This window comes from Hippoglossus stenolepis, chromosome 13, assembly GCF_022539355.2.
Source record: "Hippoglossus stenolepis isolate QCI-W04-F060 chromosome 13, HSTE1.2, whole genome shotgun sequence".
Taxonomy (NCBI): domain Eukaryota; kingdom Metazoa; phylum Chordata; class Actinopteri; order Pleuronectiformes; family Pleuronectidae; genus Hippoglossus; species Hippoglossus stenolepis.
In genome coordinates, this window is record NC_061495.1 from 20,066,582 (window position 1) to 20,080,380 (window position 13,799).

The 13,799-nt window shown below is 43.2% G+C and overlaps 1 protein-coding gene across 3 annotated transcripts in view; it reads right to left on the bottom strand.

Annotated features, from left to right (window-relative positions):
- The window catches only part of sema5ba (sema domain, seven thrombospondin repeats (type 1 and type 1-like), transmembrane domain (TM) and short cytoplasmic domain, (semaphorin) 5Ba), a 161,564-nt gene that overhangs the window by 45,803 nt on the left and 101,962 nt on the right, over positions 1–13,799 (bottom strand). For all 3 annotated transcript variants that reach the window (XM_035174135.2, XM_035174133.2, XM_035174136.2), the window contains exons 6-9: positions 7,830–7,892; positions 6,955–7,053; positions 6,648–6,861; positions 865–1,150 (exon numbers count right to left, since the gene is read on the bottom strand). In XM_035174135.2, the coding sequence (XP_035030026.2) occupies positions 865–1,150; positions 6,648–6,861; positions 6,955–7,053; positions 7,830–7,892 (662 nt within the window). The remainder of the gene's footprint in view (positions 1–864; positions 1,151–6,647; positions 6,862–6,954; positions 7,054–7,829; positions 7,893–13,799) is intronic.

Here is a 13,799-nt window from a genome sequence, read left to right on the forward strand (position 1 = left end):
GAAAATTCTTCCCAGAATAAATGTGAATAATAAAGGAAGGAAAACAAAAGCACAGGTGGTCAAACAAGTGGCTGAATCCGACATGAAGGTGAAGCAGGGCAGCGCTGATGAGAACACTCAATATAACACCAGTGCTCCCGGACAAAAACAAAACATGAGAAAATCTCCAAATGGTGTGTGTGTGTGTGTGTGTGTGTGTGTGTGTGTGTGTGTGTGTGTGTGTGTGTGTGTGTGTGTGTGTGTTTAACTCAACTATGCATGGACTGATTTTCACCAAACTTGGTGTGAACATTACTTGAGAGAGTAGCTCCAGATGATTCACTTTTGGAGCTGATCAGTTAAAAGGTCAAAGGTCAAGGTGAACGAAACTGTGGTCCAAAAAACACATTTTTCCTCGATACCTTCACAGATAATAGTGAAATAATCTAAAGCTGATATTGACCTGAATCATTCACCATCATATGACATCATGAAGAAGTCCGAAAATGACGTCATTTATAGTTAATGCATTGGTTTGTATCTCAGTATCAGAACTATAGACACGACCTTAAACTCCTATAGATGAAAAAAATAATTTCTGATTATATGGTAGGAACGACAGAGATGAAAAAATATGTGTAAATAACGTTCACATATTGGAATCATGTGCTCTGTGCTTGCAAAGTAACTCTTCAACAACTTTTCATTCATGCTCCTATTAAAAGTTCAGCCTCATGTTTACGATTTTTAAGAATATGAGAACTATTTGAATAAAATCCCAAATTTGCAATAGTATGTACTTGTATGTGTTTCCCTACTTTAGAAGCCTTGTGGGTTACAATGTGAGAACAGGGGCAGAGCTGGAAATCATGTACTTCTACTCACACATTGGTGGTGAAGATGCCGTAGATGAGGTCTTGCTCTGGCAGGTAGAAGGTGCTCTGCAGCTCGTTGTAGTAGAAGGGGATCTCCCCGGAGCGTGAGCAGTTGAGCCTCGCCTTCATGAACGTGGTCCACGTGTCCTCCAGGAGGAATCGCCCGCCGATGTCGTTCTTGCAGACTCGCGCTACGCGGGAATAGACCGTCTTGCCACAGTCGTGCTCCACTGCGTTCTCCCTCAGGAAGAAGAAGGTGAAGAGGCCGATGTCATACGCCGAGATAAAGTGTGGCTCTGTCGGGGGGGAAAGAAGAAGAAGCGGAAGAAGGGTGGAGGGAGGAGATCATTACGTGATGACACCAGGGAAAAAAGAAATATTTGCAACATTTATCTTCTAGATGCTGTTGCTTTGACCCCTGTACTCCTTATTATTGATTGCAATAAAAACTTCAAAATTATACTGTTGCTCTCCTGTTTATGACGGTCTGAAAAAGAGTGTCAATGTCAAATGTGTAAATGAGAGACAGTGCAGAGGGAGGCGGAGAGGAGAAGATAAAAAATGGTTGCTAATAAATCTGCCTGATGTTTTGATGGTAACTCCATAGAGCTACGTCTCTTTAACTGGATGCCCGTGCTGCTTTTATTGCCCTGGATGACACGAGGAATGATTCATTGCCCTCCCTACTGGGTGGATTATCAGGTAAAGCAGACTGAATAATGCTTTGAATGGGGAATCACTGTCATCCGTCGTAAACACACAACCCATCACAGAATACTCATTCATTGTTATGAGCGTGGAGGGAGCTTGGAATTGTAAATTCATTTTAGTCCTAAATCCACAATATCGACTCTAACAACTACATCAAAGTCTTTATAACATCCTAAAGGATATGTTTGTACAAATCCCCCCATTTTCCCACCTACCTAGTACAGTAATCATGCACCTTGTTCTGGCTTTATGCGCAGACATTTAAAGATATTTGTGTCTGACACACTTCAACACTGTGTATGCCAGTGGATTTTGGTGCCTAGAAAAACAACATCTGAAAAAGGAAACAGATCTTTTTTGTCAAAGATCTTTTTTGGGGCATTTTGCCCACGACCCGTGATCAAGTTCTTTGAAAGGAGCGGCTGGTTCAGAAGATTTCACAGACTGATAATTGTATGGTTATTCTGCAAGTATTTACATTTAAGAGACTCTATCTTGGCCCATGTGCCATCCTTCCACCAAGTTTTGTAGAATTGTGTTCAGTAGTTTTTGCATAATCCCGCTGACAAACAAATAAACCAACCAAACAAGTAGAGCAAATACCTCCGCCAATGCCCAACAGTCCTCTTATAAAAAAATTTCAAATCCAGCATCTGCCGCCTGATCTAGATACACATCAAAATGCAATGGGTACTTCCCAGGCGAAGTTTTGACGTGATCCTGCCTAAAGAAAAACCAACCAACAAACTAATGTACAGGGGTGAAAACACAACCTCCTTGGTGGATGTAATAAAGCGGAGACTGTTATTAGTTCCTCTTTAATTATGCATTTAAAATCCAAAGTTAAATATTCAAAAATGTCCATTTAAGAAAATAGAGCAAACCCAGCCGTGTCATTATCTTCATTATCACCATTATTCACGACACCCAAAGGTAGCGTTCAAACCACTCGTCAGACTGATCGCTGTAATGCACTGCACATCCCCGCTCAGCTAATTGGTGCTAACAAGCAGGCGGATGAACAAGTGAGAGGTGTCATGTTTGTTGGATCACTGACAATTACTGCAACTGAGGCTGAAGAGAAAACCATCACGATGCCTGAGTGCGACTTTACCTGCAGCTAGAGGCCAATGCGAAGTAGCTAATTGTGTTTTTGCATGTTTAAGCTATGATATGGAAGGTATATGTGAGTGTGTGTATGCAGCTATGTATATGCACACCAGGGCATTTCTATGTTTACATACTTGTGCTCATGCATACTGTACCTGTGTCAGCCAAAGGGCAGATGGAGCTGACAGATTCTGCATAATATTACTGAAGCTGCGTGGGTGCAAATGTGATGAACGGAGTATATCCAGCACCCTGCTGAGCGGTAAACAGATTGTTCAATCTGGCGCACTGGTTGGGTGCTGGAGGTGCGGAGGCTCCATCGCTGACATCGCATGACATTTCAGATCAAAAGCAGCTACGGTACAAAGAGCAACGCTGTTTAATATTCATATAAGAGGATGCAAAACTGGCCCATTAGTAATATGGGATGAGGTTTGGTCTGAACGGTTGTCTATACCCTGCTGTAAACCAGCTGTGTGGTCACATACAGAACTTTATCTTTTTAATTATTATTCAGTTGTAATGTGTTTTTTTATTTTTTTTTCTCAGCACGAATACTGACCTAAGTGGAAAACATCTGCTGGAAGGAAATAAAAAGCTGATGTTCCTATAGTAGCTGTAGCTGTATAGGGGCCACTGTGCAGGATTTAGGAGAATCTATTGCCAGAAATGCAACCTGATATTCATTAATCTGTTGTTATTTGTGTATTAACCCCTAGAAAATAATTTGTTTTGTGTTTTTGTTAGCTGAAAATCAACCTTTCATACGTACATTAAGAGCCATGTTTCTACAGAATGGAAAAACCAAATACTGAATCTAAATATGGGCTTTCACTTTTTTACAATACCAAAAGGCCACCGTAGATTTTCCTACTCAATTATCATGGAGGGGTAATCTGCAACCCCACAGTTAGATGGCGCTAAATTCTACACATTGGCCCTTTAATGTCTAAAATGCTACTCAGGTCGAAGGTTTACAGAGAGCAGGCTGATCAGGCTGATCATGGAGTGGTTGACCATGTGAAAAAGTCTGAGAGGAGCTGACATCGTTGTGGAAGCAGTAATGAACATGAAACCTCAGAGCAGTGGACGCCTGCTGTGAGCTTTTGTCTCACAGGGATCACGTTTGTTTACCTCATTATTTAAAAACAACATCTGACATGGTTACATTATAGACAGAAAATAAGGAAAAGCACAACAGGTCCCCTACATTTTCTGCAAGATGAGTATTCAGTTAATGTTAATCAGATCTATAAAAATATGAATTCGAATTTTGAGGTTGAAACGTAACATGTGCTCGTTATAAACAAGGGGTTGGAAAATCTCTTGCTTTAGCTTTGGGCCTAAATGTGCAAAAGAACCTACACTTTCTTCACAAAAACTGAGAGCGAATAACATAAACATGAATTGAGATTCATGTCATTCAGGTGCATGATGGGAAACAGTTGGTCAGCACCTGGCGGGCAACCAATCCAATAAGGGAACAGATTCATTCGATCCAGGACCCCCTCCCTGTCTTGAGTTCTCCTGAACTGGAGAGGCTTAGAGCTGGAAATTAGATTTTCATTCACACCCCAAATCCACCGGGAACACAACTCCACATCCCTCCCTGAATCAGCCATGAAGGAAACAGGCTTTGTCTGTGATGGCATGCATGTGTGTGTGTGTGTGTGTGTGTAGCACAACCTGTGTGTGTTTGACTGTGTGTGCACCAAGTTATGATTATGCTGATGACACATCTACTATGCTACACCCCCTCCCTCATGCTCCGTAAGTGTGTGTGTGTAATGTTCTATAACACGCACTCGCACACATAGTTAGGACACGCATGGACCCACATGCAGCGTCCATACAATCTAAGAACATATACTGTAATGACACACACTCACATGCAGGCAGTGTGTGGTCCTGGTAGGGAAGCACGCTGTGTGTTGTAATTTCACCCTCTCCCTGCCGAGAGGAATAATTACATTGCTCACTGACTCTTCAGTCTATCTTCTCTGCTTCCCTCCTCATCCTCGTCCCCGAACCACAACCCGCATCACTCCTCTCACACGCACACGCGCACGCACACACCTTTACACTGTCACACTCTCCAATTTTACCCTCCGTTCATTCCGTCTCTCCTTTATTCCGGCCAACTCTCTAAAATTCAGATCTTTTCGCAAAACCCAGTTCTCCTCGTACTACAGCTAAACCTGAAATATGTGAGCATTTGTTTGATTAATTTAGTGCTGATGATTAGCTATTTAATGCAATAGTCCCGCGAAAGAAAATCAATCAACATATAGTCCGAAGATGTTGAGCTTACTTTGGTTCCTGCTCCTCAGATGTGAGGATTTGCTCATTTTCATATCATTGTTATTTCAGTATCTTTGGGTTTTTGAAAAATCACACTGTGCTACTTCATGCATACTAAGTGTTGCATTGACCAACTCAGCAAAGGACGGATGAAAGAAAGAAACTCAAAACCTGAAAGTGGCCAAATGCGTTATAAGGTTTCTACTGACTATTACCATTGGCTTCAGCTCAGCGTTGGCAGTGCATATACCACATAGGACTTGGTAATTGGATGTTATTAATCAAAATGAAACTGGGAAATCAAAGCTCTTGTACAAAGGAAATTGATGAAAACCTCCTCCAGTGGACGGGACATCTACATTCCTGCCGGAGCCGGAATGTGCGTGAGAGGATTTCGCCTGCAGCACGGTCAGGGGGAAAGTCGCGGTGTCAGCAGCAGGGAGATTATTGACACCGACACCAGGAGGATTGACAGCATTTCATGTTCTACGCTGTTCCATAATCCCACCAAGTCCTATGCCGAACCTGCACTGTGTGTTCCACATACAACTTCAAATCCAATCAGTCTTTCTGATCCTTTGAAAAAACAACCCCTGTCCAATTGATCCATCTTGGCTGTAACAAAAGAGACGATTATATTGGACGCAGAAAGTGCAGACTTGGCCCGTGTGCTGCAGAAAGCCAGCCCGGGAAAACGTGTTAAATAACAGGAGGAATTTTCACAGATTGTTTGACACAATTCTTCACCCTGCTTTTTCCCCTCATGTGGTGTTTAGACCTGATCAGATTACTAAGCCTGTTGGTTTAGATTTCTCACGTCTGATATGAAACTGAGAAAACACTGACCCTGAGAAAGTTGGAACTTGAACCTGTATTTCATTATTCATGCTCATTTCACAGAATGTTGAGCCTCAAATGCTCTGAAATGAATTAAGTCAATGAATGAAAATTAATTAGCAATTTATCAACATTTAGCCTCTTTAAATTATTAATTATTTGCCGATTCAAGCTTCTTCGATGTGACAAATATTTTCCCTGTACACATCATTGGTTTTTGGACACAATAATCAGTTTGATAGAGTCTCGTTTAGCACTATGAGATTGTGATGCTATTTATGGAAAAATGGATTGGAATGATTGCCAAGGAGGCTATGTTTTGCCCCAGTCCATGTGTTTGTAAACAATGATTATGCAATAACTACTGAATGGAAACTTGGTGGAAGGACGGAGCGTGGGCCAAAAGGAACCCATTACATTTTAAAGGGGTGAATCCAGGATTTTTATTGTTGTGTTAATTGTGTTTTTCTTATTTTCGACATTTTGACCAATTTCCCAGGGAATAATTAATGGTTCTCGATAAAAAATCTGGCATGGTCGCCCGATAGCTCACCTGGCTCACCCGACACAGGCCTTTGCTGAACGTCTTCCCTGCTCTCTGTCCCCCTTTCATGCACAAATCGTGTCCTATCAAAGGCTACAATGCCCCAAAAATATCCTTAAAATATCAGGCATATTTCCGAGAGTGTGTGGAATTTGTTGTGGTTTGACGGTGACTCCCTTCGTGGAGCTACGCGATCAACTGATTCCCATTCTGGTTGTTAATAAAAACAATGATTGGCTGCAACACAACAAAATCCCCAACATAAATGATATGTAGGTGCATGACTGTACCATTGAGCCATTTTGAGTTATACTGGGCGGTCCGGAGAGGAGGCATCCCACCCAGGCTGCGGTAGATGACAGGGTCCCGGCCGGAGAAGTCAATGACGGTGGCGGCAAACAGCTCTCCGCTCTCCGTCACCACCGCCGTAGAGTTGTGACGGGGGTCGTACGGACACCGTGCCACACCATTGACCCGCTCCAGCACGCTGCTCATGTTGCCCACCTGTGGGTGGAGAAAAGAGAAAGATAGAGAGATAAAACAACCTGCAGTGTTTTCACCGAGTTTCTATAAAATCCAACACACACTTATCTGTACCTCTCTGGTAATACACAGAGGCTGGAAAGCATTGGTTCCACAGGTCATGACCTCGGTCTTGTTCACCAGCAGGACTCTGATGTAGTTCTGACATTCAATCTGCAGAGAAACCAGAGGAAAGCTTTGAAAGACGCACAGCAGTTACACGCCGAGGTGGCTGGCTAAATACCCTGCGACATTTCCTAAGAAGAACAATGGAGCGAGTCTTTGTGAAACCAGACGGGCACAAAACCAAACGCAAGGCAATTCAGCATGTGCAGTTTTCACTCTCATTGTTCAGAAATATGAATGGAAGCCTATTTGTGACATCGACAGGGGCTTTACATTAAGTTAAGTATGCATGCATGTCAGAGAAACAGTCAAATCTGCTCTAACAAAGGTGCGACATGGATTTATTTGCAATGGCATTTTATGTGAGTATCATTTTATTGTGAAAGCTGCTGCCTTAGTTTGTGGAGAATAGCCGAGGTAATTGCAGTGACATATCTCAAAGAGGATAGATTTTCTGTTTTGTGTATTTGAGATACTTTCGCACCATAGGCACAGTAGGGGGTAACAATCACAATCAGTCCCCCCAGAAATAATTGTCATAGAAGAATTGATCAAAGCATTAGTTATCAGACACATTTGAAAGGAAGTTTTTGCACGTCTCACTATTTTGCCCCGGGCTCTCCTGTGCACATTTCCCTTCCCTTCCTTGTGCCCTCTCTTCACTGAAAGAAAAACAGCTCTTGATTGAAGGGTCTGAAATACTTGTTCTGTACAGAGCCCTCCCCTGAGGCCCATAAGGACCCCACCACAAAAGCCAGAAGATATCAAGATGGCCCCTCTGTGAGCCCGGCAGCGCTGACATGTAGTGTTGTAATTGAGGTTACCTCTGTTTTGCCTTTGCTCTGACAGGATCTCCTGGTTTCCTCGTCCGGTGCCCATTCTGTTGCCTGGGAGAGAAAAACAAGAAAAAAGCGCGGGGATGACAAAAGAGGCCGAAAAAGCAGTCAGCTGAGTCCTTCAGACGCTGCAGAACAGTTACGCAACGGCCGACTGTTGCTAATACTGTAGGCATTCACAAACAGATGCATGAAAGGACTTTAACCTCATTGCTGTTTGTTTATTGTGTAAACATGGCGACCGGTTTGCCCGCCAAGAGCCTATTCGAGGGTGGCGGGCAAGGTACCCAAACGAGGCAGTTGAAGGGCTGAGGATGGTATTAGCATGTTAATGGATTTCTCTCCACCTTCTTCTCCTTCTTTCATCCCCCGCTCCATCTCTCGGAAAAAAGTTTGCAGCACTCGCTTCCCCCACCACCCTCGCTGCTACCGGCCAATTCCTGTTGATGGTTGTGTCTCGGGCTTAATTATGGATGCAGGCAGCAGCAGCGCACAACTGCAAACACACTAAAGCTTGTGCATACACATGCTGCTTGGCCAACTGAACCGCACAGGCTCTGGTTAAGAGGATTGATGTCCCTGTTTTTTGGCATAAACTGTATATGTGCAAGGTGCCAGGGGACCCCTGCTGTGTGTCACTGGCCTCATTTTACTATCCTCCCCCCTCTCCTCCTCTTCTGTGATCTCACTGCCCAAGTAGGAAGGTTGCCTGAATATCTTAAAAGTTAAAAAGTCTGCCCTTATATAACATAATCTTATTCTCCATCTCTCTGCTGCCTGGCTTTATTTCTTTCTCTCTTCTCCCAAAAGGGATTATTGTCATGCGCAAGACAACACGCAGCGGATAATTATCTAGATCTCACGAATTGCCTTCCCCCAGACAATCTGCCAGTGTGACAGAGTTGTGACCCAACATTCAGCGAAGCCTGCCAACTGAGGGCAACCAAGAGTCAACGCTGAACTGGGTCAGTATTCCAGGAGCCTGATGAAAGACTCAAACAAACCAAAAACTCCAGAGTAAAAAAAAACACAATCTGATCCACTAGGAAGAGCTCATCTTAAATACCTATTTATGTATAAAGTGTATCGCTCTATTTATGTATCAAATTTAAGTGTGAATTTTTCCCTGGGTAATATCACTTTTTTGGATCCTCATTTTGCTTTAATTAAAACTCTAAAAACTCTATAGACCCAAGACTCAGTGAGAGAAAATAAGATCTTGTGAACACATTTAATGACAACTTAAAACTACTGCCAGAATCTTCATGTGGACAATATAGTGAGTTCAAACTATGTAGTGTAAGAAGAAATCTCTTTATTTCACGGATCATGGAGCATTGCATTTCAAATGTGATTGCAGGACTGGAAGTTTATGATTTTGGACGATTAGTCTCTGCATAAATTCTTGCTAATGAGTGAAAACAACAGACAGTAGAGTAGTACAATCCACAGCTTAATGAGCTGTAGTCAAATAACTGCAATGTCCTGGGACGTCTTTTATTGCTTTTATCCCGAGTTCATATTCATAGAAGATTCACGACTGTGTGATTGCTTTTTGATTGCTCACACTGCCAGAACTGTTTGCGCTGCCAAAACACTGAAAAAGACGTAATTCTTCCTCCTCTCTGATGCCATGTTTGATTATTTGCGATGCAGCTCAAAGCTCTAACAAACACACCCACTGCGAACTGCACAGAATTAATTGAAAGTTAGCGACAAGCTAAGGTGAAACAAAGAGCAGCGTAAGAGCCAGATATTTTTTGCAGGAGATGGTGGAGACCAAATATGAGCAAAAACAACTAACATTTGTATTCAGTGGACAGAAACCTGTATTTAAGCCAAATGTACATTAACCAAATTAACTGCATGTCTGTCAGTCTGTTTTTGTGCCCCCTGGTGGCCAAATGAATTATTTATTGCATATTTTAATTTGCAACTTTGTGTTAACGTTTTACACAATGTCCTGCAAACACTGTGCGACATTAGCATTCACCTAAGAGTTAAATTGCGAGTGTGCGTAGCCTTCTTCTTAACTTGATATGCTGTTATGAGTTGTTGCAGCTAGTCGGTGCTGTTGCACCTCAGGTAGTTCATGTGGGGAGAAAATGAAAGAGGAAGAAGAAGACCTGACCACAAATCAGCATGACGGAAAAGATCCAATCAGCAAGCGGTTGAGAGCGTCTACGTATTTGTTTCCAAACATCTCTGTTTCTACCCGTCCAGACTAAAGGCATGGTCACACATTGGCGCATGTAATGTGAATATCATGGGTCAAAATTTGTATTGGCCTCCTCGCTTGCACAGATTGTAAGTGAACGGGAGGCAAAGTTTCGCCACTGCTACATTGACGTGTGTGTGGCCGTGCCCCTAGTGTCCACCAACTCCATGGAAGATATCTGGTTCTGTAGCTGCTGCATTATGTTCACCACCTTGTTGCTAATGTTGTTGCTCCAGCTAGAAATGAGTTTAACGGGGATGCTGAGACTGATGCAGGACAGTAAAACTCTGCACTTTAACCGTAAAAGGGCTGAAAGGTATTAAACCATCCACAGAGCTGAAATGAGCCCCTGATAATTATGGGAGTTTGGCAACAAATTACACAGAGTCATTAGATCTATTATTAATGTGAAAATATCGATTAGAGCCGCTTCAACCAGGCTAAACTCCTAATAAAAACCAGCTGAAACCTCTGTGCTTTAAGCAAGCACAGGTTAGAGGTGGAGATTGATCGTTTCATTAGAGTTGTAAAGCTATGTTTAGCTCCTGCAGCTGGTAAGTGGGCTCTGGCCCATATTGATAGTTACAGCTCATCTCCCCGTCTCCCACAGCGGCTCCCTTCAATTAACCCGCTTCAGACTGCACAGGAGAGAGAGAGCGACAGTAGCAGGGGACGGCTACATAAAGTAAACTGTGATTAAAATGGAACCTGAACTCCAGACACTGAGCACAAAGTAGCCGGAGAAATAAATACACAGAAAGTCACTCATGCGCTCTGCAGGAGCTCGGCTGGCTGGTCGCTCAACATTACTGCGTACCTCGAATCCACTTCCCATGAGCACAGTGAACAGCGTGGCACCTGCCATTCAGAGAGCAGCCCCGCCCCCTCTGTGGCAGTCTATCACTTTGCCTGTCGAAATGAAAACACTGCTTCTCCACAGCCCCTGCCTGTCAGCCCGCGGACTGATGGGATGACGTCATTGTACACACACACACACACACGCGCACGCACACACACAGATGGATGCCTTTGCGATGAATCATGGCTTGGGGCATTTCCATCTTTTCGGCAGGACCCCGTCTCCAAGGATTCCCATCGGCTTAACCCGCTGACCTTCACCAGAAAGTGGCCCCCTCCCCTCCCTGTCCATCTCCTCTTCACACCACTTTTGGAACAAAGCCACACACACACACACACACACACACACACACACACACACACACACACACACACACACACACACACACACACACACACACACACACACACACACACACACACACACACACAGCTTGTGAGAATACCAATTCCGCCTCAACATCCTCTCCCTCAAATATCTTCCCCCTGTACCGAACCCTGAATGGCCTGATTGCCATCGACAGGATGAATAGAAGCTGCACAATGTGTGGGAAGGATGCAGCGTTTATTTTTCACTTACAATGTTCACAACCTGTCTCACATAAAGAAGAGTCATACGTAGAGAGGGAAAATGATCTTTTACAAATTCCATGTTTATATTGAAGCTCTGAATAATCCACTGTAAAGCAGAGGAACAGCTCGGTGCACACTCACTGTCACAGTCAGATGTCTATTGCTGTAGGCTTTAAAAAGAATAGCAAAGTGAAATACATTTTAATATCTGAATAAAAAAAGGGGTTTAAAGTTTAAAGGGTCGTGGTCATGATTAAAATAAACCAGTTCAACACTGTTGAGATGATCCATAGGCAATTCAGCCTCTCATGCAGCTCAACTGTAGCTCTTTTCTCACAGTGTCTGCAGGATATCATCTGAATAGAATGACCAAGATGACACCCATATTTAGCTATTTTGCTCAATGATGTATTTTTTCTTGCTCTTTTGTCACTTCTTTAAAGCGCAAGAGAGGAAAAACGTCTAAAACGTGTCTCATAAAGATAAGACAACATTGGACCTGTACTGAATTCTGGACATTTTCCTAAAATGTTCCTTTTATGCGAGACAGCAAATGGCCAAGTCAGTCGCTCCGGACAGTGACGGCAAACTTTTCCTGCCAGCTCCTCGGTAAAATGTCTGAGAATACAGCAGGAAAATGTCTGGATATACACAGACGAGAAGCCTTGAGAGCTTTTGGTGATTAAGGCCAACGCCGGTGATGTGCTGTAATCAAAAGCACCGGATTTCCACAGCACAATTTATACATCATGTCCTGACTCCTGCCTCCTCTACCCACACGTCGCTCCTCGCCAGACGATTACAGACATTTTCTTAGAGTTGTGAACACGTCTGACCTAGAGAATCTCCGGCTGCTTTCCTCATACGTCTCTAGGACTGTGTCTGAACAACCGACTGCTGCTCTGCTTTCTGTCCAGTGAACATTTGAACACCGTCTATTGTATTAACACAATTAACATTTGACAGTGATTTGTTGGAGCAGTGGCGATGAGGGGTAGGTGGTTTTCTGTCGTTATAGCAAAGAATCTGAATAAACAATCACTGGACAGAATTTGTACAAATGTCAGTATCGTATTTGTAGATTTAATAAAACACAAATTAAGTCTAAATATTGGAGGAAGCAGGGAGTTTAAATCACCGTCCCTGATTCAGAAAATAACACACAATTAAAGAGCCGCCTGCCTCTCGGAGATGGGTCATTTTTCATGCTTGAATACTGCCCAAGGCCACAGAACCTGTTTATTGTTTGTGCCTGTAGCCACAGACGCATGTTAGAGTTCATTTCCATCTATTAGCAAGGCCAACAACTATGTGTGCTACCTGCTATCACCTCCCTCCTTCCTCCAAACCTGAGCTTGACACCCCATTTCTCCCAATTTCACCACCACCGTATATACAAAAGCATATCTCGCCTGAGGCATCTTTCTTTAAGGCGGAGAGAGAGAGAGAGAGAGAGAGAAAGGAGGGCTTGCTTTTTTTTTTTTTTTTTAACAGGCACATAAAATTCCAGAAAACACAATTAGTGGCAGGAAAGAGGATTCATCACTTTTACTGAAGAATGATGGCGGCCGGGCTGGAAAATAAATTCTTTCTGCACAAGAAAGACCGAGGAAGATGGGGAAAAGAAAGGGGGGGGGGATGGAGAGCGGGAAAAGCTAATGAAGTAAAGAGAGACGTGAACGCTGCAAATGTGGCTCCAGAAATGTGGCGCTGTGTTGATAAGGCCGTCTCTCACTGACATGCTGCTAACATCATGTGTGACAACTAATTATAACTCATGAATATTGTAAATAAGTGTGTCGGGGGAGTAATGGTTGTTTGAATAGGAGCTGTCTGACACCCGGTGCAGTCAAGATAGATTTGTATAAAAGTGCAGCGGGACTGGATCTGAGCAGATTCTAGAAAAGACAACATTAGAATAATCCGTTATGCATGGAGTCTAATAATGTCAACACCCAAACAATAGGCTATAATAAGCAAGAGCTGAGTTATTACTTCATATTTGAAGCTTACGTAATAGCTTTAACAGTAATAGCCCATCCTGCCAACATGGCCTGAGGGCTAAAGCTCTGTGAGCATTGATAATGAAAATTAAGGAATTAAAAAGAGTATTTTCCTGTGAATATCGACTCTGTGACAGCCCCTGCTTGTTGCTCGTGCTGTGTTCCTGTGCATATCTTTTAAATGTATTTTGTTCTTAGAGAAGCTGATTACCCACAAACCAGATTTGGAGAACCTGTGCTTCCAGTAAGTAAACGCCTCAGCTTCCTGTGAGGCTCATTCCCCTACTCTCCAGCGTCTGTTTTGCT